This window comes from Mesoplodon mirus (genome assembly GCF_964341445.2).
Source record: "Mesoplodon mirus genome assembly, chromosome: 12".
Lineage (NCBI taxonomy): Eukaryota > Metazoa > Chordata > Mammalia > Artiodactyla > Ziphiidae > Mesoplodon > Mesoplodon mirus.
In genome coordinates this window covers 74,929,641-74,950,768 of record NC_138988.1, presented here as the reverse complement: position 1 = coordinate 74,950,768, position 21,128 = coordinate 74,929,641, and the positions used below count along the sequence as shown (strand labels likewise).

The following is a 21,128-nucleotide window of genomic DNA, read 5'->3' as shown; positions in this document are numbered from 1 at the left end:
GCAGGTCGACTACTGGAGAAGGCTTAAGAATAAGCCTGTGGTTGCTCAGGATTTGTTGATTACAGGATTGTGGGGAGGATGGTAAGGGAAAGGGAGGAGTTGAGGATGAATTCTGGAAGCCATCAGAAATGTAGGAGGTAAACTGGTGTCATAATGGCAAAGGAAGTATAAGAGGATTGGTCAATAGTGTCAGATTCCAGAGAAACATTGAGTAAGATGAAGATCAAACAGCATCTCAAGAGCCTGAAATTCTCAAGGGTCCTGAGGGAGAAGTTTCCACTATGAGTGGATACAGAAGAGGTTCTTCGAGGAGTCTAAGATGTTTCAAATGGAAACAGGCCAACAGTCCCACTTCCCAAGAAGTGCGTCAGGAAGAAGCCACATCTTTGGACAAAGGAGAATTCTCAGGACAACTTGGGTCCCATTCTGTTGGTACACCTAGCACAGTGGGACCAACCAGTCTTCCTGAGGGAAAAGAAGCCTGGGGATGGGCACCCTATGAATATGGTATGCAAGAAGAGATTTCCTTATCCATCTCAGCTTACCCTTCACCAGAGGACACAAACGGGAGAGACACCCTTTAAATGAAATATCTGTTCCAAAGGGTTTATGCAGCCTTCAGACCTGCAGGTTCACCAGCGAATCCACACAGGAGAGAAGCCATACTGCCGTGATTTCTGCCCCAAGAAGTTCACCCACAACTCCACGCTGCATGCTCACAAGAGGACCCACACCAAGGAGAAGCCTTTCCGACATGAGCACTGTGACAAAGTCTTTAGCCACAGCGGGAACCTCAACATTCACTGACACACTCACTCTGTGCACAAACCATACTTGTGTCCCAAGTGTCACAGTGCCTTCTGTCAGCTGGGGACTTTCAAACGCCACCCGAAAACACATTCCAAATGACTTTCCCAGGACCCCGCACTCAGGTCCCAGTCCCTTCTGCTCCAAGAAGGGAATTCAGGATGATTTGTCACCTCTGTGATACAAAGGATGGATGACATGTGAAGAACTTAGGAGGATACTGGAACCCAATGGGGTTCCATCCATGTGTATTAAAAGGATCTTTGAGTGATGACTTATCTTTCCCTTTGGATTTTGTTTTCTACTTTAGTATAGCCTATGTTTTTTAAAATAAGTTTTTGTTTGTGTGCTTTCAACAATGCATGTCGTAGTGGTTTTAAATACTTTATCATGAAACTTAGGCTGCTGCTGATTGTCTTCCTTTTAGGCATGATTTCATTGTAAAATAGGATGCTCCTGGCATGGCAGCCAGATAAAATATAGGAAAACAAGTGAAATTTAAATTTCAAATAAACAAATACGTTTTTTGTCAAAAAAAAATATCAAACAACCTCACCTATATTCTGCAGTTAAGAGGTTACAGATGATCTTTGTAGGAAAGTTTCAGAAGAATGGAAGGAATGTTACAGCAGGTTGAAGAGCAAGAGGTATGGAAGTAAAGGCAACAAAATCTAGGCTCCTGGCTATCTTACAGAAGTAATATTTGGCATTCAGTGACAAATGATGATTTCAAGGTAATGCAGAGTGGAAGGCATGCCAACCATTATTCGCTGGGGGAAAAGCCTAGGAGGAAAGCACGTTTATTTGTGGATGGATATTTGTGTCTGTATGGATGCTGATCCAGGCAGGATACCAGATGTATTTACCCATTCCCAAGACCTCAAGGAGCATGATAGCCCTGAGGCCTGGAGCTTGCCTGCTACTGTGTAAAGGGGGCATATCCTCTTTGGACTCACCCCACCATCCTCCCAGTTCTTGGTTCCTCTGAGAGGCAGGGGACAGAGCCACATAATAATTTAGACCTATCAAATGGGAACTTCCATCCTTGTGAATTCAGGTACCTAGTACATTCTTTTTTTTTTTTTTTTTTTTGGCTGTGTTGGGTCTTCATTGCTGCACGCAGGCTTTCTCTAGTTGCAGCGAGTGGGGGACTACCTTCATTGCGGTGCTCGGATTTCTCATTGCGGTGGCTTCTCTTGTTGCAGAGCAGGGGTTCTAGAGCGCAGTCTCAGGAGTTGTGGTGCACGGGCTTAGTTGCTCTGTAGCATGTGGGAACTTCCTGGACCAGGGCTCGAACCCATGTGCCCTGCACTGGCAGGCGGATTCTTAACCACTGCACCACCAGGGAAGTCCGTCTTTTTTTTTTTATATTTATTTATTTGGCTGTGACAGGTCTTAGTTGTGGCACATGGGATCTTCGTTGCTGCGTGCAGGATCTCTAGTTGTGGCATGCGAACTAGCATGTGAACTCTTAGTTGCAGCATGTGGGATATATTTCCCCAACCAGGGATTGAACCCAGGCCCCCTGCATTGGGAGCGTGGAGTCTTAGCCACTGGACCACCAGGGAAGTTCCCCTAGTACACTCTTGCAAGCTGTTTTAAAGATGTAGAACTGGGCAATTTCAGGTTTAGGACTAGGAAATATAATCAAACATTTAAAAAATATTTTCTTGTCTCTCTAGGGAATAGAAATACCTTATAGGGACTTCCTTGGCGGTCCAGTGGTTAAGACTTCACTTTCCAGTGCAGGGGGTGTGGGTTCAATCCCTGGTCAGGGAGCTAGGATCCCACATGCCTCACGGCCAAAAAACCGAAGCATAAAACAGGAGCAATATTGTAACAAATTCAATAAAGACTTTAAAAATGGTCCACATCAGACTTCCCTAGTGGCTCAGTGGTTAAGAATCCGCCTGCCAATGCAGGGCACATGGGTTCGAGCCCTGGTCCAGGAAGATCCCACATGCCGCGGAGCAACTAAGCCCGTGTGCCACAACTACTGAGCCCGCGCTCTAGAGCCTGTGAGCCACAACTAGCGAGCCCACATGCCACAACTACTGAAGCCCGCATGCCTAGAGCCCGTTCTCTGAAACAAGAGAAGCCACGACAATGAGAAGCCCGCACACCGCAAGAAAGAGTAGCCCCCGCTTGCCACAGCTAGAGAAAGCCTGCGCACAGCAACGAAGACCCAACGCAGCCAAACATAAATAAATAAATTAATTAATTAATTTGAAAACAATGATCCACATCAAAAAAAAATACCTTATAACATGTAAATCTAATATTCACCTCTCAGATTTGCAGGAAAGTAGAATATACAAAGTAGAAGACTGCCTCAAGATGAAGGAAAGGAGGTTAGGCAGGGAATGCAAGGAAGAGAATGCAAGGTCCAGAAAGAGGAGATTGCCACCAACCAATTCACTGATTCTTTTTTTTTTTTTCTTTTTTTCTTTTTGGACACACCGCACGGCACGTGGGATCTTAGTTCCCCAACCAGGGATCAAACCTGTGCCCCCTGCAGTGGAAGCACGGAGTCCTAACCACTGGACCACCATGGAATTCCCCAATCCATTGATTCTAAATGCAAGAATATTGTTAATAACTGAAAGTGAGGCAAGCCAGTGTCCAAGTGTTTTATACAGAGCAGTGGAGGTGGAGACAAGGATGAACTCTAAGTAACAGCGCAGATGGGAAGCAAGCTGTTGGTTTGGTTCTCATGACTGAAGCCTTGAACCTCTCTCTTCTGTCTGCTCTGCTGCCCACTCCTCTGTAGGGTGAAAGTAGGAATGGATCTCCAGTCTGCAAGGATTGGTGGGGGGAGAGCATCTGGTTTTGGAGAGATGAAAAAGTGAGGCTACTTTGTCGTTGCTTCAAGCTTGGTGGGAGTAGAACAAACAGGACAAAAAACACTGGAACGTGGGTTTTGTGTAGGATGTGTTGGAACAGGTGTGGCAACACCAAACACTCCAGGGCTACATGAATCACGTGTAGTAATTCAGCCAGCAGCCACTACCTATCCCCTTAAGCCCGTCTGAGACAGTTTTATAATCCTACCACTCCCTCCTGCAACCTTCCCCACAACCCTCAAACGTCAGTGCCTACAGTTCCACAGAGTGGACTCCTTCCTAAACACTCCACCCACAGCTCCCAGCAGTGGGCCGAGTTTGGTGCAGAACACAATGACCGTTCATTGATCATTCAATAAACTGTTAAGTACATGTTATGGGGAGGGTAATTGACAGGACGTTACTCCCCAAGCAGGCGCGGAAGGTAAATCCCTGTAAACACTTCTCAAAGGGTGCTTGCGTAGACTACCCGACCACAGTGACTGCGTTACTGCCACCGAGACACCACCCGGATCGATCCAAGGCGCAGCTCACCCTCCCGGAGCAAGCTCTTGCACCCGACGTCCTGCCCACTTCCCCTCGCACCTCCCCTGACGGAAGCGGAAGCGGCGTGTGAGCCGCCTGGACGTCTGGCTCTCCGGCTCCCGAAGGCGCCCTCCTTCGCTGTGCTCTGTGCTTGTTGGTTTCCTGTCACCATGGCGCTGGCAGTCTTGCGGGTCCTGGAGCCTTTCCCGACGGAGACACCCCCGTTGGCGGTGCTGCTGCCGCCCGGGGGCCCGTGGCCTGCGGCGGGGCTGGGCCTGGTGCTGGCGCTGCGGCCTGCTGGGGAGAGCCCGGCAGGGCCGGCGCTGCTAGTGGCAGCCCTGGAGGGACCGGGCGCGGGCACCGAAGAGCAGGGGCCGGGGCCTCCGCAGCTGCTGGTGAGCCACGCGCTGCTGCGGCTCCTGGCCCTGGGCTCCGGGGCATGGGTGCGGGCGCGGCCGGTGCGGCGGCCCCCGGCGCTGGGCTGGGCGCTGCTCGGCACCTCGTCTGGGCCCGGGCTCGGACCGAGAGTCGGGCCGTTGCTGGTGAGGCGCGGAGAGACCCTGCCGGTACCCGGACCGCGGGTGCTGGAGACGCGGCCGGCGTTACAAGGGCTGCTGGGCCCAGGGACGCGACTAGCTGTGACTGAGCTCCGTGGGCGGGCCAAACTGGGTCCGGAGACTGAGGACAGCAGCCGGCCCCCACCCCCGCCGGTGGTGTCCTCCTTCGCGGCCTCTGGCACAGTCCGGCGACTCCGGGGAGTTCTGGGAGGGACTGGAGATGCACTGGGGGTGAGCCGGAGCTGTCTTCGTAGCCTCAGCCTCTTCCAGGGCGAATGGGTGTGGGTGACCCGGGCTGGAGAGCCATCGAACACTTCCCAGCCACACTTGGCCACGGTGCAGGTCCTAGAGCCTCGCTGGGACCTCTGTGAAAGGCTGGGACCCAGCTCTGGGCAGCTGGGAGAGCCCCTCGCTGACGGACTGGCCCTCGTGCCTGCTACTCTGGCTTTTAATCTCGGCTGTGATCCCCTGGAGGTGGGAGAGCTTAAAATTCAGGTAGGATACCAGACTGAGGTCAGGAATGCTTCCTCGTCTTTATTCCCTCTTCTTTGTCTTAACTGAATTGGAAGATCAGAGCTGTAGAATTTAGGTCCCTTACTCCTTAGATCTTGGACTTTTCACTTACTGCCTCTTAGCCTTGTTTACCCATTCTCTACAATTAAAACATGTTGGTGGTGCATGGGAAGGGCTTTCACGATTTGGGTGAAAGGTGAAAATTACGGTCAAATTACCACTTGTATGTATTAATCTACTAAATCTAATCAGTTGTTTGTTGAATTGCTGCAGTGTATCCAGTATTGTACTGGGTAGTATGGAGGAGGATACCTCCAGCTTTTGCTCACGCTATCCTTGACTTCAAGTTCCTTCCTATTCTTTTAGCCTCCTCGGTTAAAATCCTACCATGCTTTCCTTGAAGGCCCATCTAAAGGTGGCACTATCTTCTCAAAGCCTTATATAATCTCACCACCACAAATTTAACATTACTTCTTCTTACTATAGCATTTTGTATTGTACCTTTCAGAGAGCATTTATTTTATTGTTTTGTTATGATCATGTAATCTGTCTAATCCTCAACTGTACATTGTAAATTCCTTGAAGGGAAGGGCTCTTTATTATCTTTAGTGCTTGGTGTTTAAGTTTAATATTTTATTAAATATATCCAGGAGGAGTTTTTGGCTTCTGCCTTTTAAGAAGCTTACTTCAAGAAGGTAATTATTTTGGGGGTACAAATATAGTCTACTGTTTAATTAAGCACCTGGTTGTATGGTTTAGGCCTGTGCTGTCCAGTATGGAAGCCACTAGCCCCTTGGTGGCACTTTAAATCAACTGAAAGTAATGAAGTAAAAAATTCAGTTCGTTAATTGCTTTAGTCATATGTTGAGTGTTCAACAGCCACATGTTAATATAGAACATTTCTATCACTGTAGAAAGTTATATTAGGTAATGCTGGCATAGCCAGTTAGTGCTATGGGATGTCAAAAAGAGATATAAGATATGCACGAATGGGAGTTAGGTGTGGATTTCCTTCTGAATGGAGGAAAAATACTGGATTACTCAGACTGGAGCTCATTCAGCTAACGCAGCCCTTTCAGCTTCATTGTGATCATATCCTTTAACTACAGCCTGAATTCAGAGTGTCCCCACTAATGTCCAATTAATATTCCCAGTGGCTGCCTGGTGTCACTCAAATGACTTGTGGACATTAAACGTCTTTACTATTTCTCTGGCTCTGGGCCAGTATAAAGGTATTACGGAATGGTTATCTTTCCTGGTGAACTTTTTGGAGGGAGAGTGAGAAAAGTCAGAGTCAGAAATCTCTTCCTGGTGCCCATTAGAAGGAGAGGTTTCTATTTTCTCAGGAAGATACAGGTATTCAGCTCTGCTACCTTAGGTCTCCTCTCCCACAAGCCTTATGGTTATGGGAAGGATAAAGGATGGAAGCAGAAATATTGATTGCTAAGGGATTGGGTAGAGCCTGACTCCTTGGGAGAAGGTTACAAGGTGGTGGTTATTTCTCTAATAGAGATACTTGGAGGGCTCCAGCACCCCTGAAGACAAAGGAAGCTGCTCAGTGCTGCCTGGGCCTCCGTTTGCCAAAGAGTTACACATCGAAATTGTGTCCTCTCCTCACTACAGCACTAATGGAACTTATGACCATGTTCTTTACCGGCACTTTCAGACACCCAGGTTAGCTGCGTCCCCCTTTCAGGAGGATAGCACCTTACCCTCACTGCTCTCCTCCTATCCCATGCCTTAGATTCAGGTACCACAGAGCATCTGATTTTAAAAAGCCACAGTTTAAGGCAATATTGTGGCTAGAAGCCTCTTGCTGTGTCAGGCGGACAATAGAGGAGTAATCTGGACCAGGAGGTGAATCCAGACATCCTAAACTGAGAAACCACTTTGATTTGGGAGGACCCCAAAGCAGCCGGGATCCTGCTTTGCCCCTCTCTGGTCTCTGATCCCCTCTCTAGCCTCTCTGCCATTTCCTGCAGCTCTTTCTAGGTCAGACTTGTTCTCTGTACAACTACTTGGGATCTCTGGGTGGGCAGTAGGCCCCTAAGAATAGTCTGCATGTTGGGGTTGGCTGTGCGGGCACGTGTCAGGCCCATGCTCTTGACTCCCATTGTGAGCTGACCAGGGCCACTGCTGTGTTACAGGGCGGTCCAGGAAGGGGATGTTCTGTGTGTGCCAACAGTCGGGCAAGTAGAGATCCTGGAAGGAAGCCCAGAGAAACTGCCCAGGTACGCAGCTGCCTCCTTTCCTACAGCCGGGATTCTTAACCTGGGTGCAGGAGTCCTCAACTTGAATGGAATAATTCTGTGCATAGGAACATTTTGTTGTTGTCACACATATTTCTGGACAGAAGGCACATACCTTCTTCAGGTTCTCAAATAGGTGTGTGACTGAAAAAAGAATTAAGAACCACAGCCTACTAGCTTTTGGGGGTGTTTATCTTCAAATCGATTGGTGGTCCTAGATAAAGTAAAGCATTTAGAACAGCTTAATGGCCTAGACCAAGGTGGGATTCCTTGCTTTCCATTCTTAACCAGTGTTGTTTAGGCCACACCTCCGATACACTCAGCAGGAGGAGACCCAGGCCCTGATTTCTATCCTAATGGATGGAATGTGCACATGCTGCTTTCAATCCTGTCTCCCAAGGCAGGGGAGGGAGGGATTTCTGCTGTCCTTGGGAGGCCTTCCCTCTTTCCTTATCCTCAACAGAATGAGAAATAGAGCATAACTGAGCTAGGGACCCAAAACAAGGAGTCCAGCCTTTCTCCTCCTCCTGTTGACTCTGACTACGGAAGTTGCATGTAAGATGGTGAGACGAAGAATTCAGAGACCACTTGGCCTTATGTGGAGGGGGAAGAATGTGTAGCTCCACACCCCAGGACTGATTTCCTGTAGGGATTTACTAGAAGGAGAAGACAGCTGGTAGGCACACTAACCCAACTTGCCAGGAAATCTCATTGAGGTGGTGGGACCCGCCTGCAGGAACTTGGGCATAAGAGCCATAGTGCCCAAGGTCCCGGGCCGAGCCAGCCTGGGCCCTCTGCCAAGAGAGGGACGCCTTGTCTGGAGCACCTGATTCGTCTTTGGTCGGTATTCAGAGCTGGGTTCTGGCCAGCACTCTGTCTCCCCAGTCTCAGGGCTATGGTACCCAGAGGAAGGGGCTGGTAGTGCCCCATGTAATCCCACTTGGCGCTGCAGGGCACCTCTTTGAGCTTTCCCAGTTCAAATCTACAACTGGGTCCTGGTGGAGAATGCCAGGCTGCTGTCCGTCACTTCCTACTCTGTATCCCATCTTAAATATAGCAAATGTCTATGAGCTAGCTTTCTGTAGGAAAACTGCAGAATGCCCACCCTTTGTACTTTGAAAGGAAAACAGGCACTAGGCCCTCCTGAGACAGACAGGCAAGCCCGTCCTGTTCCTGGACCTCTGCCATTCCAGCCCCCTGGAGACCTGTCTCCCTCCTCTGGGTGCTGAGCACATGGTTCTTCCCCCCTGAGCAGGTCCTGGAAAGCAGGGTCGGGGTGGACAGGTGGGTCCAAGGACAGAGATGAGTGCTTTAGCCACACTTCTTGGACTTGGTAAGGGAAGCCCTGCAGGGAGGCTTCTGTGATCCCTGGCAAGGAAGTCCACTATAGCCCCTTCAGACTCCCCAGCGTTCCACTTTCCCACGCCAGGCCTATGGGTTCCAGCTCCACTGTTTCCCATCTGGCTCTCGGGAACGCAACCCGGTGTTCCCCAGCAGTGTCCAGATATGTTCCAGAGGTCTGGCCCGTGTACTCACTGAGGTGGTCCCTCCACTCTCCGTGGAAGAGGGGTGGGCATGTCTCCCTCCCCCCTCCCCGCCCCAGTGCTGTTCTTCCTTGGATTCCACTGCCTGCCATATGCACTCTGACTCGGGATGTTCAGCTTGATTGACAGTCTAGGTTATGGACCCACCCATCATTTATTTATTTATTTATTTCCATCATTTATTTATAACGAATAACAGTAGGACAGTTTTCCTTATGTTCTAGTTTTTACCACAGTCACTGCCTATGGTTATAGTTACATGAGTTTCATAATACTAACCTGGTATGCTTCCCCCTCCACCTGAAAGCATTCCCACCCCCACCCTCCTCTGCTGCCAGAGGGAGCAGTTCTGTGACTGTGCGACGCTGAGCAAAGGAATTTGCACCCTGATTGGACCTTAAAGAGGCCCAGGTTCTGTCATTGCTGTTCTGCCTGAGGATTAAAGATGGGAGTAGTTCACTTCTTTACCTGGAAAATTGGACTAGTGACTGCTATCTGCTACCCACCCCCTTAGCAGGCTGAGTAACCCTAACTCACTCTGACACTAGCCAGTGACTGCACAGCCCTGGTTATGGCTGGGAGCTTTTGAAAAATACAAATGCTTGAGTCCCACCCCAGGCCTATTAGAGCAGCAGGGTGAGGCTGGGACCTGTGCAGTCTTTATTTTTTTCCAAAGGAAGGAAAATGTTAATTTTTTTTTTTTTTTTTTTTTTTTTTTGGTGGTACGCGGGCCTCTCACTGCTGTGGCCTCTCCCGTTGCGGAGCACAGGCTCCGGACGCGCAGGCTCAGCGGCCATGGCTCACGGGCCCAGCCGCTCCGCGGCATTTGGGATCTTCCCAGACCAGGGCGCGAACCCGTGTTCCCTGCATCGGCAGGCGGACTCTCAACCACTGCGCCACCAGGGAAGCCCTGTTAATTTTTAAATTGAGATATAATTCACATACCATAAAATTCATGCTTTTAAAGTGTACAGTTCGGTGGCTTTTAGTATATTCTCAAGGTTGTGCCATCAACATCACCAATTCCAGAGCATGTTTATCACCCCAGAAAGAAACCCCTCCCCATTAGCAGTCACTCCCTGTTCCCTCCTTCCCTCAGCTCCTGGCAGCCACTAATCTACTGAATGGAATCATACAGTATTTGAGAGATGTTGATTTTTCTTTTTAAGTTTCACAGATAATTCTAATGTGCAGCCAAAATAGAGAATCATTAATCATTAAATGTCATTATGAAGGAATCTGCCTGCAATTAGATTTTGTGGATGCTTGAATAAGAGCCAAGGGACTCTTTCCTCTGAGGTTTTGGGTGGCCTTGGTGGGTACGTATTTGAGGGAGAGACTGTGTTCTGAAGCCAGTGAAAACAGATGGTCACTGCTTGGTGCAGGGGTGGCTGCTCCCATTGGAGTGGGTGGGCAGGCCATTTACTTGAAGAAACACACCCTCAGGTGATGTTGTCATGAGGGATGTGGAGGACAGGCACAGTTCCTGTGCTCAAAATGCATATGATTGGGCTTCCCTGGTGGCGCAGTGGTTGAGAGTCCGCCTGCCGATGCAGGGGACACGGGTTCGTGCCCCAGTCCGGGAAGATCCCATATGCCGCGGAGCGGCTAGGCCCGTGAGCCATGGCTGCTGAGCCTGTGCGTCCAGAGCCTATGCTCTGCAACAGGAGAGGCCACAGCAGTGAGAGGCCCACGCACTGCAGGAAAAAAAAAATGCATATGATCCAGTCAGGGAGATAAGAAAGACCATCTGCTTTCCTTTTCCTCCACGTCCCCCACTTCCTCCCCACCTCCACCATGTCTAGGGACATTTATTTATGCTGCTCTTGAGTTTGTCCCTGCAGTGGACCTCTGACTGAGACAGCCACCTTGCCCTTGGGGAGGGGTGTGTGTGCTCTGGATCTGGGGTTCATTGGGCCTCTCTCCTGCAGGTGGCGGGAGATGTTTTTTAAAGTGAAGAAAACAGTTGGGGAAGCTCCAGATGGGCCAACCAGGGCCTACGTAGCTGACACCACTCACACCTCCTTGTACTTGGTGAGGCCCTAGCGGTGGGGGTAGACTTGGGAAAAGGAGCAGAAAGAACTTCTAGAGAACAGACTATGGTTGCCAAGGGGGAAGGAGGGTGGAGGAGGAACGGACTGGGAGTTTGGGATTAGCAGGTGCAAACTATTATGTATAGAATGGATAAACAACGAAGTCCTACTATATAGCACAGGGAACTATATTCAGTATCCTGGGATAAACCATAATGGAAAAGAATATGAAAAATAATGTGTATGTTTATATAACTGAATCACTTTGCTGTACATTAGAAATTAACACAACATTGTAAATTAACCATAAAATAAATTAAAAAAAAAAAAACTTCTAGAAACTAAAGCTTCCTCCCACCTTTCACAGGTGGGTTCTACCCTGAGCCTTGTTCCAAGGCTCCCTTCAGGTGAATCCACTCCCTGGAGCAGCTTGTCTCCTCCAGGCCTGGAGGGCTTGGTGACTGAGCTCTGTGCTGCCCTGAAGCCTCGCCTCCAGCCAGGGTGAGTGAGGCCTCTGTGTGAGAAAAACCTGCTCAGAACGTCCCTGGAGGAGCGGCAGGCCAGACAACTAGTTCCTAATTCCCTGTTCAGAGTGGAATTAGGTGGACCTCCCTCCAACTGTTAGGCCCAGGCCACTAGCTCATGTCCTTTCTGTAAGCAAATTCCCAGGCTCCTTTCCTGGGATAACCACTGTCCTCCAGGGTCAGCTATGGAGGAAGAATCTCCATCAGGGACAACTGTCTCTGAGACTGCCATTCCTCTTGGGGAACCCACTAGCCATCCTGACCTTCACCATCCTGTACCTGAAAGACACAGGTCCTCATACCACTGGCCTAAGTGTAGCCACACACGCCTCCCTAATTTCGCCCAGTACAATCCAAACCAGACAGAATAGCCAAGGCTTTCTTGATGACAAAAGAGAATTAGTCTCAGCTGCTGGATATGCTCCATGCCCCTACCAGAGTACCAAGGTGGTGTGGGAAATATGGCCTCACCATGTGGCGACAGCCCCGGGGGTTGGGGAGGGGGTTTGCTTCAAGGACGGTGTCTGCTTTCTGGATCCAAAGGGCCCTGTGTCACTGGGGACTCTCACATTTGGGCAGAATGGAGGAAACAAACGTCTCTTCTCTGGTTGCAGGGGTGCCCTGCTGACAGGAACAGGCAGTGTCCTTCTACGGGGCCCCCCAGGCAGTGGGAAGACCACTGCAGTCGCTGCCGCCTGCAGCCGCCTTGGGCTCCACTTACTGAAGGTGAGGGTCCCTGGAGAGTAGGTCCCAACCACGTCTCCTCCCTCTCCCCCTGGCTACAAGCCTGACCCTGCCACCTCAGCCTAGTGGGCCAGTGGGTTAGGCATAGTCCCATGATGCTGAACTACTGAGAGATGCTTTCAACAAGGAGGATGCTCCCAGGTTTTGGTGGACAGTCCAGGAAATGAGGTTAGGGTAAAGAAGAGTTAGGGCTCGGGCAGTGTTACCTTCCTCCCCCATCCCTGCCCTCCAAAGAGAGATGGCCTGTACCTTCTTGTGACTCCTCCCCCCATTCTCCTGCCCCAGTCACCCCTGCCCCCTTGCTCACAGGCCCATCGGGACCCCCTCCCCAGGTGCCCTGCTCCAGCCTCTGTGCAGACAGTAGCGGGGCTGTGGAGACAAAACTGCAGGCCACTTTCTCCCGGGCCGGGCGCTGCCGGCCTGTGGTTCTGTTGCTGACAGCTGTGGACCTGCTGGGCCGGGACCGTGATGGGCTAGGCGAGGACGCCCGTGTGGTGGCCACACTGCGTCGCCTCCTCCTGGATGAAGACCCCCTCACCAGGTATCATCCAGCGCTGGGCCTGGAAGGGGGTAGGGTCCAGCCCTCTCTTCACCACCCCCTCAGTGGCTTCTTAGACGTCTACCGCCCATCTGGCAGCTCTCCAGGCAACCCTGAGCTGAGGGGCATGGGGGTACCCAGAGGGAGGAGGATGCAGTCCCTGGTATTTCTTGGGGGACACTAAAGCACAGCCTCTGCCCTCACTGAGCGCCCTGTGTGGGGGGCATGCCCCATCCAGGAAGCTTTGGGGCGCCCATCTCCCTGTCCCATCCCAGCCCTACCCTCCTCCCTGCCCTCCTGCACCAGCCTCAGGACGAGGCAGGGCTCAGGGCCTGCCGGCCACCTTCTTGCCCTGAGTGCTGCCCTTTCCCTGTCTGCAGCTGCCCTCCCCTGATGGTCGTGGCCACCACAAGCCGGGCCCAGGACCTGCCTGTGGATGTGCAGACAGCGTTTCCTCACGAGCTGGAGGTGCCTGTGCTGTCAGAGGGGCAGCGGCTCAGCATACTGCGGGCCCTCACTGCCCACCTCCCGCTGGGCCAAGAGGTGAACCTGGCGCAGCTGGCACGGCGGTGTGCAGTGAGTACCCAGGCAGGATACGGGCCGCCCTGCACCCTTTGCCGGGGGTACTCAGTCCTGCTGCCATGCAGGTGTGCAAGTGAGGGTAGAAAACCCGAGGCATCAGTGATGGGCCTCTGCTCCAGCCAGGGGTCCAGCCCCCCATGGGTTCCTGCCTACTGTGCCCTGCTCACGTGTCCTCTCCTGTGGTTCCCCAGGGCTTTGTGGTAGGGGATCTCTATGCCCTTTTGACCCACAGCAGCCGGGCAGCCTGCACCAGGATCAAGAACTCGGGGTAAAGAAATTGGACACAGGAGGGGCAAGGCGGCAAGAGGCGGTATGGGTGGGTAGGGGCTGGTGAGGAAGGGAGGAGGGTGAGGGCCCTTATGGGGAGGAGACCTCAGGTTAGGTCCTCCAGAGGCCTCCCTGGATTTTCCTTTGCAGCTGGGCAGGTGGCTTGAGTGAGGAGGATGAGGGGGAGCTGTGTGCTGCTGGCTTTCCTCTCCTGGCTGAGGACTTCGGGCAGGCGCTGGAGCAGCTGCAGTCAGCTCACTCCCAGGCTGTCGGAGCCCCCAAGGTAGACACTCCAGGTCCTTGGAGGTGGGACCGGAGCTCCCTCCACCAGCACGTGCCCAACTGTGCCCTTTCCATCTCCTAGATCCCCCTGGTGTCCTGGCACGATGTGGGTGGGCTGCAGGAGGTGAAGAAGGAGATTCTGGAGACTATTCAGCTCCCTCTAGAGCACCCTGAGCTGCTGAGCCTGGGCCTGAGGCGCTCCGGCCTTCTGCTCCACGGGCCCCCTGGCACGGGCAAGACCCTCCTGGCCAAGGCAGTAGCCACTGAGTGCAGCCTTACCTTCCTCAGGTGGCGAGGGGGCCTGGCAGGGCAGGCGGGTGGATTGGGGGCAGCGGCAGGGGGCAGGAGGTGTGTTGCGTGTTTCTGCATCTGAGGAGTCTCACCCTCTCCCATCCCCTCCCTCAGCGTGAAGGGGCCGGAGCTGATCAACATGTACGTGGGCCAAAGCGAGGAGAATGTACGGCAAGGTGAGCGGGGTGTGGGGGTAGGGCTTCTGGCCCCCGAGCCGCCCCTACCCTCAGGCTGCTCGCGGTCACTGCTAGTCTTCCTCTCCCCAGGTCAGGTTCCTGCTGGGTGGGGCCTCTTACCTGAACTGCTAGTGATGAATTGTCAACATGGGTTTCCCTCCCCATCTCCTGACTTCAAACCCCCCTGGGCTTCCCCGTCCTGTGGGCCCTTCTCTCTCCTAAGTGTTTGCCAGGGCCAGGGCCGCAGCTCCATGCATCATCTTCTTTGATGAACTGGACTCCTTGGCCCCAAGCCGGGGGCGAAGTGGAGACTCTGGAGGTGTGATGGACAGGTGGGGGTCTGAGCCAGAATGGAATCTGGGGTCCAGGACAGAGGGATGTGAGACAGGTTGCACTAGTCTTTGGAGCCCAAAGAGTTCCTGCCCTTCTGGTTCTGCGATTGTATAACGGAAGCTAAAAGGGGCCGTGGAGTTGGGTGTGGGGCATTGAGGAGATGGGGGCCGGTGTGGAGGGGTACACAAAGCACAACCGGGCAGGGGGCCCTGTGGAGACAGCCTGCAAGGAGCACCACAAGCAGGGTAGAGGCTGAGGATGCACCAAGCACTCTCTCACCTTCACTTCCTCCTTTACAGGGTGGTGTCTCAGCTCCTGGCCGAGCTGGATGGGCTTCACAGCACTCAGGATGTGTTTGTGATTGGAGCCACCAACAGACCAGACCTCCTGGACCCTGCCCTTCTGAGGCCCGGCAGGTGTGCACCCCATACCTTTCACCTCCGCCAGGCCCATTTGGGCCTGTCCCTTGACCCCCATCCGGTGCCTCTCCACCCTCATGCCAGGCACCCTGGCACTCACACCCACCTGTCTCCCTAAAGGTTTGACAAGCTAGTGTTTGTGGGAGTGAGCGAGGACCGCGCCTCCCAGCTGCGTGTTCTGAGTGCCATCACGCGCAAGTATGCCCTGTTAGAGGGAGACCCCCATAGGGCTTGGGCCTTGGGATGGTTAGGGGATAAGTGCAGAGTGCACAATAAGCTGGTCAGGGATGCCTTCTGACAGAGTAGGGGATGCCAGGTAAGTCTCTTTCTTTCCTGTATCCCCACAACAGATTCAGGCTCGAGCCCTCTGTGAGCCTGGTGGACGTGCTGGACCACTGCCCGCCCCAGCTGACGGGCGCAGACCTCTACTCCCTATGCTCCGATGCCATGACAGCTGCCCTCAAACGCAGGGTTCGGGACCTGGAGGAAGGTGAGCCGCTCACCAGCCCCAGAGGTCAGCCAAGGACCTAGTGAGCACCAGGCCTGGTTCTGGATTTCAGAGGAGGGACTGTTGACCACTGGGGGACTCTGGGCAAGAAGGTGCCTACCAGGGTGCTCCCCTGCTTGGGCAGAGACCACAGCCTCTGTGCCCCAGCTGGCCTCACCTCCCCTTGTCACCCCCAGGCCTGGAGCCCAGGAGCTCGGCACTGCTGCTCACCATGGAGGACCTGCTGCAGGCTGCGGCCCGGCTACAGCCCTCGGTCAGCGAGCATGAGCTGCTCCGGTACAAGAGCATCCAGCGCAAGTTTGCTGCCTGCTAGGAGCCTCCTGCAGCCTGGGACCCTGCCCGCAGGGGCTAAAGGTATCTCCACAGAGACCTGAGAGAGCAAAGGCTCTTTCTCAGGCCAGTGCCACCGACCCACCTGTGAACGCTGCCTACCTCCAGGCACTGCCTTGAGTGCCGAGTGGCATCGGGAGCCCCGAGAGAGCTCAGGAGGCATCCTCTGCCCACCTGTCCGCCCTCCAGGCCAGCTCCAAGACTAAGGCCCCTCTGCTCAGGAGGAAGGATCAGGTCCTGAGGGAGCCCCATCTGTGGCTGAAAATAAAGCGTATGCCGCCCCCTGCTGGTGTTGTGGTGTAAAAGGTTGGCGTGGAGAAGAGCAAGCCGGTGGCGGAGTAAACTCGGGAGGGCAGGGTGGGCACCGCAGGAGCCTGATCCTTCTGATACAAACACAAGGTATACAGGAACTGAAAAAGGCATAAACTATATTGTTCAGCCTTCCATCCACCTGAACCCAAATCCCTGGCCCCCAGCTGCAGTCTGCCCCTCCCCACACCCCCAAGATCTGCACTGGAGGGAGCTGGGTTTGGTGTGGGGCTACTGGTCCCCTCCTCCCCAGACAGAGCCTGGCAGCGCCTGGGCAGAGGGCTGTGGGAGCTGAGGGCTTGTTCAGTCTGTCTTCTTGAGCACGTGGATGAAATAGCAGGGAATGTAGGCCTGGCCCGTCTTGTAAGGCTTGAAGTCACCCAGGATGCTGTGCTGGCACTTGCCCCCGAAGGCTGTCTGAAGCAACTCCGTAAAGGATGCCAGACAGTGAGGGTAGTAGGAGAGCCGGAACTTACTGCAACAGAGCCCCCGACCAACCATGAGGACTGGTGGTCTCAGCACCCTCACCCCGCCCTGCCTTGCCAGGTGGGTACCTCAAGTCAGGAGAACCGCTCTGGCCAGTCCCTGGCACCTGCACCGTGTAATCCAGGGTCACCATGTGGGCCTTGTTGTTCACCGTCAGCACTGACGTTGTGATGTCCTTGGTCAGGTCACTCTGCAGGTGGTGGTGCCAGCTGCGTTAGCCTCTGCAACTACCAGTGGGACCTGGACCCCAGTACCACACCTCCCTCTCTGGGCGGCCCCTCCCCCAGGGGCCCCACCTTATAGTAGATGTTCTTTCCTGGCGGCGCGCAGCCTGTGCTGAGGATGTGGTCGTAGTTGCGATGATCGATGATCAGCACACCCCCTGACCTCACCATGCTCGCGATGTTCTTCAGGGCCAGCCGGTGCTCACTCTGGTCCCCTGAACTCCGCCGGCCAGGGACAGAGAGGCTGCGTCTGCTCAGGGCCCCCAGCACCAGTCTCCCTCCCCTCTTTCTCCTCCCCAGGGGCCTGGAAAGGCTATAGTTCAAAGCAGTGTCCATGCCCAAGGCCACGTCCTCTCTCACCTTTGCAGTCTGGCAAGTGGGCAAAACTGTTTCCAAGGCAGATGACAGCATCGAAGCCGCCCCCTGGTGGCTGGGGCACATCTTTGTCCAGAGTCATCCAGTTGGCTTCTTCAATGACTGGGGGCCGGGAAGGGGAAGAGGGATCAGGGTGGCACCACGGTACCAGCAGTACCCACCTCCACCAAGTGGTGTCCTGCCTCAGTTTCCCCTTCAAGACACCCAGGGACTCCCCATCCAGTCGGGGGAGGGGATCCTTATGGACATGGAGGGTGAAGGGGAAGAGCGGCCCAGGGAGGAGGAAGCCATGGGTGGGAAGGAAGGCTCTGTGCTTACGGGGGAAAGACAAGACACTATAAACATAATTAAAACTAGCCCCTCATACTCAATACCTCATTCTGGTGCCTAAGCCTCCCTTTTCAGGGAAATGACAGTGGTTTTACTGTCTCCCTTGAGGAAAACAAACACCCCACCACAGGAGCTAAAGGAGCCCAGGGCAGAGAGAACCATGTCCTTGGTGGCTGGGCTGAGGGCGCCTGGCTGGACCCACGTACCCCACTTGTCAAAGGCAGGCTCGTGCCGCCGGTTCCAGCGCTCTTTAAGCGCATACTTCAGCATCTTGTCACTGGCATCCACGCTTGTCACACTGAAGCCCTCTTCCACCAGCATGATGGAGTCCACCCTGGGCAGGACCAGGGATGACAGGCAGAGAGGGGCAGTCAGGGGGGCCTGGGAAAGCAAGGAGGAGACCCTGTGCTGGACACTTCTGTCTCCTCTATATCCTGTCCCCAGCCTCTCTCCACTGACCTCAATTGACCTGGCAAATCTGTTGCTGAGAACCCGGTAGCAACTTTTCTTTTTTGTTTTAGCACCGAGTCAGGTATTCTACAGATGTGCATTAATCCTCATGGCAATCCAGTAAGGTAGATGGTGTTATCCCCATTTGAGAGATGGGGCAAACTGAGGCTCCTGGAAGTCAGGTAACTTGAGCACAGGAGATAATATGGCATGATTTTTTTGTTTTTGTTTTTGGCCGGGCAACAAGGCTTGTGAGATCTCAGTTCCCCCACCAGGGGTTGAACCCCGGGCCCTCGGCAGTGAAAGTGCAAAATCCTAACCACTAGGCCACCGGGGAACTCCCAGCATGGTGGTTCAGAGCACAGGTCAGACCCTAAACAACCTGGGTCCGCATCTTCTCTCCACCTTTACCTCTCTGAGGCCAAATTTCTACAGCTGTAACTGGATATCACTTCTTACCTCATGGGGTTTTGTGAGGATTTAAAAAACTGATGTATCAAAAGCACCTGGCACAGTACTTTGTTCGAGGCACATGTCGAACAAGTGTTAACGCTGCCGCGCTGGAGCCTGAACAGAGCTTACGTCGGTGTGGCCCCAAAGCCTGGCCCTTGCGCCGCCCTCCGGAACCCGCCTTCCCCACCCGATGTGCCCACACCCTCGCTCTCACCCTGGGTCTCCTGGGCCCGGTCCTGCCATCGTCGGCCTCGCCCTGCCTGTTCTGCCTGGGCAAACACTCATTCCTGGCCCTGGCGTCGTGCCCCCGCCCGGCTCAGGGTCGGCGGAGGAGGCTGCCCTGACGTGCCCGGCCGTAGTCCTGCGATCAAGCTGCCCGGGCCGAGCCGACTCCGTTGCCCCAATGCCCCGGGTCCCCACTCACCCCGGTCCCCCGGCGCCCGCTCACCCGGGTCCCCACCCGCCACCCACTACCCGCTCCCGCTCACTCCGGTCCCCTGGCCCCTGCCCGGGCTCACCCAGTGCCGCAGGCCACATCGAGCACCCGCTGGCAGCCTTGCTGGCGCAGCAGCCCGAGCAGCCAGGCCTTGTACTCGTCGGTGCGGCTGCGGGTGTCCCCGATGTAGAGCTGCCACACGCGCGCCGCCTCTCCGTCCGCGTACTGGTCCGGGAGTCCTTCAGCCGCCACCCCCAGGGAGCGGGTCCGGTACACGCTGTCCACCATCCTGCGACGTGCGTGGCTCCGCTGCCACCGGCTCCGCATTTATAATACGGCCCCTGCCAAAGCTCCGGCTGCCCCACCTGCCCAATGGCAGGTGAGCGCGGGGACACGCCCCTGCTGGGCTCCGGGCCCGGGGCCGCGGCTGCCCGGGCCGCGGGGAGGGCGCTGCACGGCAATCCTAGACAAGCCCTTCTCGCCCGCCTGAAGATCCGGCCCTCTGGCCGATCCCTCGGCGGGAAGGGACCCTCCCAGACCCCTGCCCACTTAACCCAGGTCGCAGGAGGGCCCAGGAAGGGCCAGGAGAAAGGGGAGAAGTGAGAGTGCCCGCTCTACCCCCGCCCCAAGCTGGAAAGAAACTTTAGGTCCACAGAGATGGGCGCCCAGGGCTGGACCCTCCCTAGCAGGGAAAAAAAAGGTATTCGAGTACCTAAAGAAAGACTGTCCAGGGACTTCCCTGGTGGCCCAGTGGTAAAGAATCCCCCTTACAATTCAGGGGATGCGGGTTCGATCCCTGGTCAGGGAAATAAGATCCCACATGCTGCGGGCAACTAAGCCCACAACTACTGAGCTCGCGGGCCTCAACTAGAGGCCGCTTGCTGCAAACTACAGAGCCCACACGTTCTGGAACCCTCACGCCACAACTAGAGAAGAGAAAACCCGCACGCCACAACCAGAGAGAAGCCCACACGCCACAATGAAAGACCCCGCATGCCTCAACAAAGATCCCACGTGCTGCAACTAAGACCGGAAGCCGACAATAAAATAAATAAATCTTAAAAAAAAAAAACCTGTCCAGCTGAAGGAGGGCCTGGTCAGCCAGGGAAGGAAGGAATGGGGAGTATCTGGGTAAATGCTGGCTTGGCCATTCAAGTCCAGGAGCAGTTCTGGCCCAAGGAATCATTCCACCCACCTGGGGGCAGGTGTTCCTCTGTCCTGTAGGTGAGGCATCAAGCTTTTTTTTGAGCTGCCTAAGGTGAAGTCTGGTTCCAACTCCTCTCCAACCAAGCGCCCTTCCAATGACCAACTGCCTTCCATGGAGGTGCCCACAGAGTGCGAAGTCCAGGGTCAGGGCTGGGAGTGCTTGGTGCTCTTGCTATCGTATTGCTCACTGTCACTTCATAAATTGGTCGTTTAGTTTGGTTACTGTACATCCATCCTTCCTCCCCAAAGCAGAAGGTCTCTTCCTGGGACAAGACCCTGGACTGAGGTGGATTCAGGAAAATGATGCCACCCAGGGAAGCCCAAGACAGCAAGAACAACCTTCCCCACCTGTCTTTGTTCTTCTGGCTTCAGAAAAAGCAGAGGTATGGAATTTAGAACAAAGGAGCCTCCCCATCCCCTCCCCCTTTTACCATCTATAGAATCCGGGAGCTGGAGGAATCCCAAAGATATGTAATCATTCTTACCTTTCTATTTTTAGCACACAGACGACCTCAACCTGCCCATGCCCAAGCAGTGGAGTCTGTGCTCACACTGACCCTACAGACAGGTCTTTGGCTACAGGCTTAGAAAGACACTGTACTGGGGAGTTTATAATATGATTTTTTAAACTAATATGAATGCTGATGGTAAACTTGATTTTTTAAAAAAATATATAGGTTGTGAATAGCTTCTAAACGTACTTATCATTTCAAAGACAAGATTTTTGTCCTGAAGTTAGTAATTATTTGATTTCTTTCTCATCCAGAGGCATTTAAAAAAAAACGTCGAGATCA

The 21,128-nt window shown here is 53.8% G+C and overlaps 2 protein-coding genes and 1 pseudogene across 4 annotated transcripts; 2 read left to right on the top strand and 1 right to left on the bottom strand.

Annotated features, from left to right (window-relative positions):
• The first annotated feature begins 216 nt into the window (after positions 1-216).
• LOC309813532 lies at positions 217-1,084 on the top strand (annotated as a pseudogene). The gene has a single exon. The product of its transcript is annotated as an uncharacterized misc_RNA (transcript).
• Positions 1,085-3,755: 2,671 nt separating this feature from the next.
• On the top strand, positions 3,756-16,347 carry PEX6 (peroxisomal biogenesis factor 6). Of its 2 annotated transcripts, none has more exons than XM_082637846.1 (17): positions 3,756-5,227; positions 6,756-6,919; positions 7,393-7,476; positions 10,970-11,072; positions 11,439-11,572; positions 12,210-12,321; positions 12,672-12,880; positions 13,258-13,420; positions 13,651-13,727; positions 13,877-14,009; positions 14,091-14,296; positions 14,414-14,475; positions 14,699-14,807; positions 15,108-15,224; positions 15,348-15,425; positions 15,578-15,717; positions 15,912-16,347. In XM_082637846.1, exons 1-17 carry the CDS (start codon positions 4,346-4,348, stop codon positions 16,046-16,048), a joined length of 2,910 nt encoding a protein of 969 aa, XP_082493972.1. In that variant the 5' UTR covers positions 3,756-4,345; the 3' UTR covers positions 16,049-16,347. The 2 variants fall into 2 exon arrangements, with proteins under 2 accessions (XP_082493972.1, XP_082493971.1); XM_082637845.1 differs by having other exon boundaries at positions 3,757-5,227; positions 13,258-13,453.
• A 129-nt stretch (positions 16,348-16,476) lies between these two features.
• On the bottom strand, positions 16,477-19,470 carry GNMT (glycine N-methyltransferase). The gene is made up of 6 exons (XM_082637624.1): positions 19,211-19,470; positions 17,996-18,123; positions 17,445-17,561; positions 17,157-17,299; positions 16,929-17,050; positions 16,477-16,849 (listed from the first exon to the last, which is right to left on the bottom strand). Exons 1-6 carry the CDS (start codon positions 19,453-19,455, stop codon positions 16,678-16,680), a joined length of 927 nt encoding a protein of 308 aa, XP_082493750.1. The 5' UTR covers positions 19,456-19,470; the 3' UTR covers positions 16,477-16,677.
• Between the last annotated feature and the right edge of the window lie 1,658 nt (positions 19,471-21,128).

Coding starts and splice junctions, on each gene's coding strand:
- GNMT (XM_082637624.1), bottom strand. CDS start 19,455: ATGCGGAGCCGGTGGCAGCGGAGCCACGCACGTCGCAGGATGGTGGAC. Junction 17,051..17,156: donor GAAAGAACATCTACTATAAG/GTGGGGCCCCTG, acceptor CACCACCTGCAG/AGTGACCTGACCAAGGACAT. Junction 16,850..16,928: donor AGCGGTTCTCCTGACTTGAG/GTACCCACCTGG, acceptor GCTCTGTTGCAG/TAAGTTCCGGCTCTCCTACT.
- PEX6 (XM_082637845.1), top strand. CDS start 4,346: ATGGCGCTGGCAGTCTTGCGGGTCCTGGAGCCTTTCCCGACGGAGACA. Junction 14,476..14,698: donor CGAGGAGAATGTACGGCAAG/GTGAGCGGGGTG, acceptor CTCTCTCCTAAG/TGTTTGCCAGGGCCAGGGCC. Junction 14,808..15,107: donor TCTGGAGGTGTGATGGACAG/GTGGGGGTCTGA, acceptor CCTCCTTTACAG/GGTGGTGTCTCAGCTCCTGG.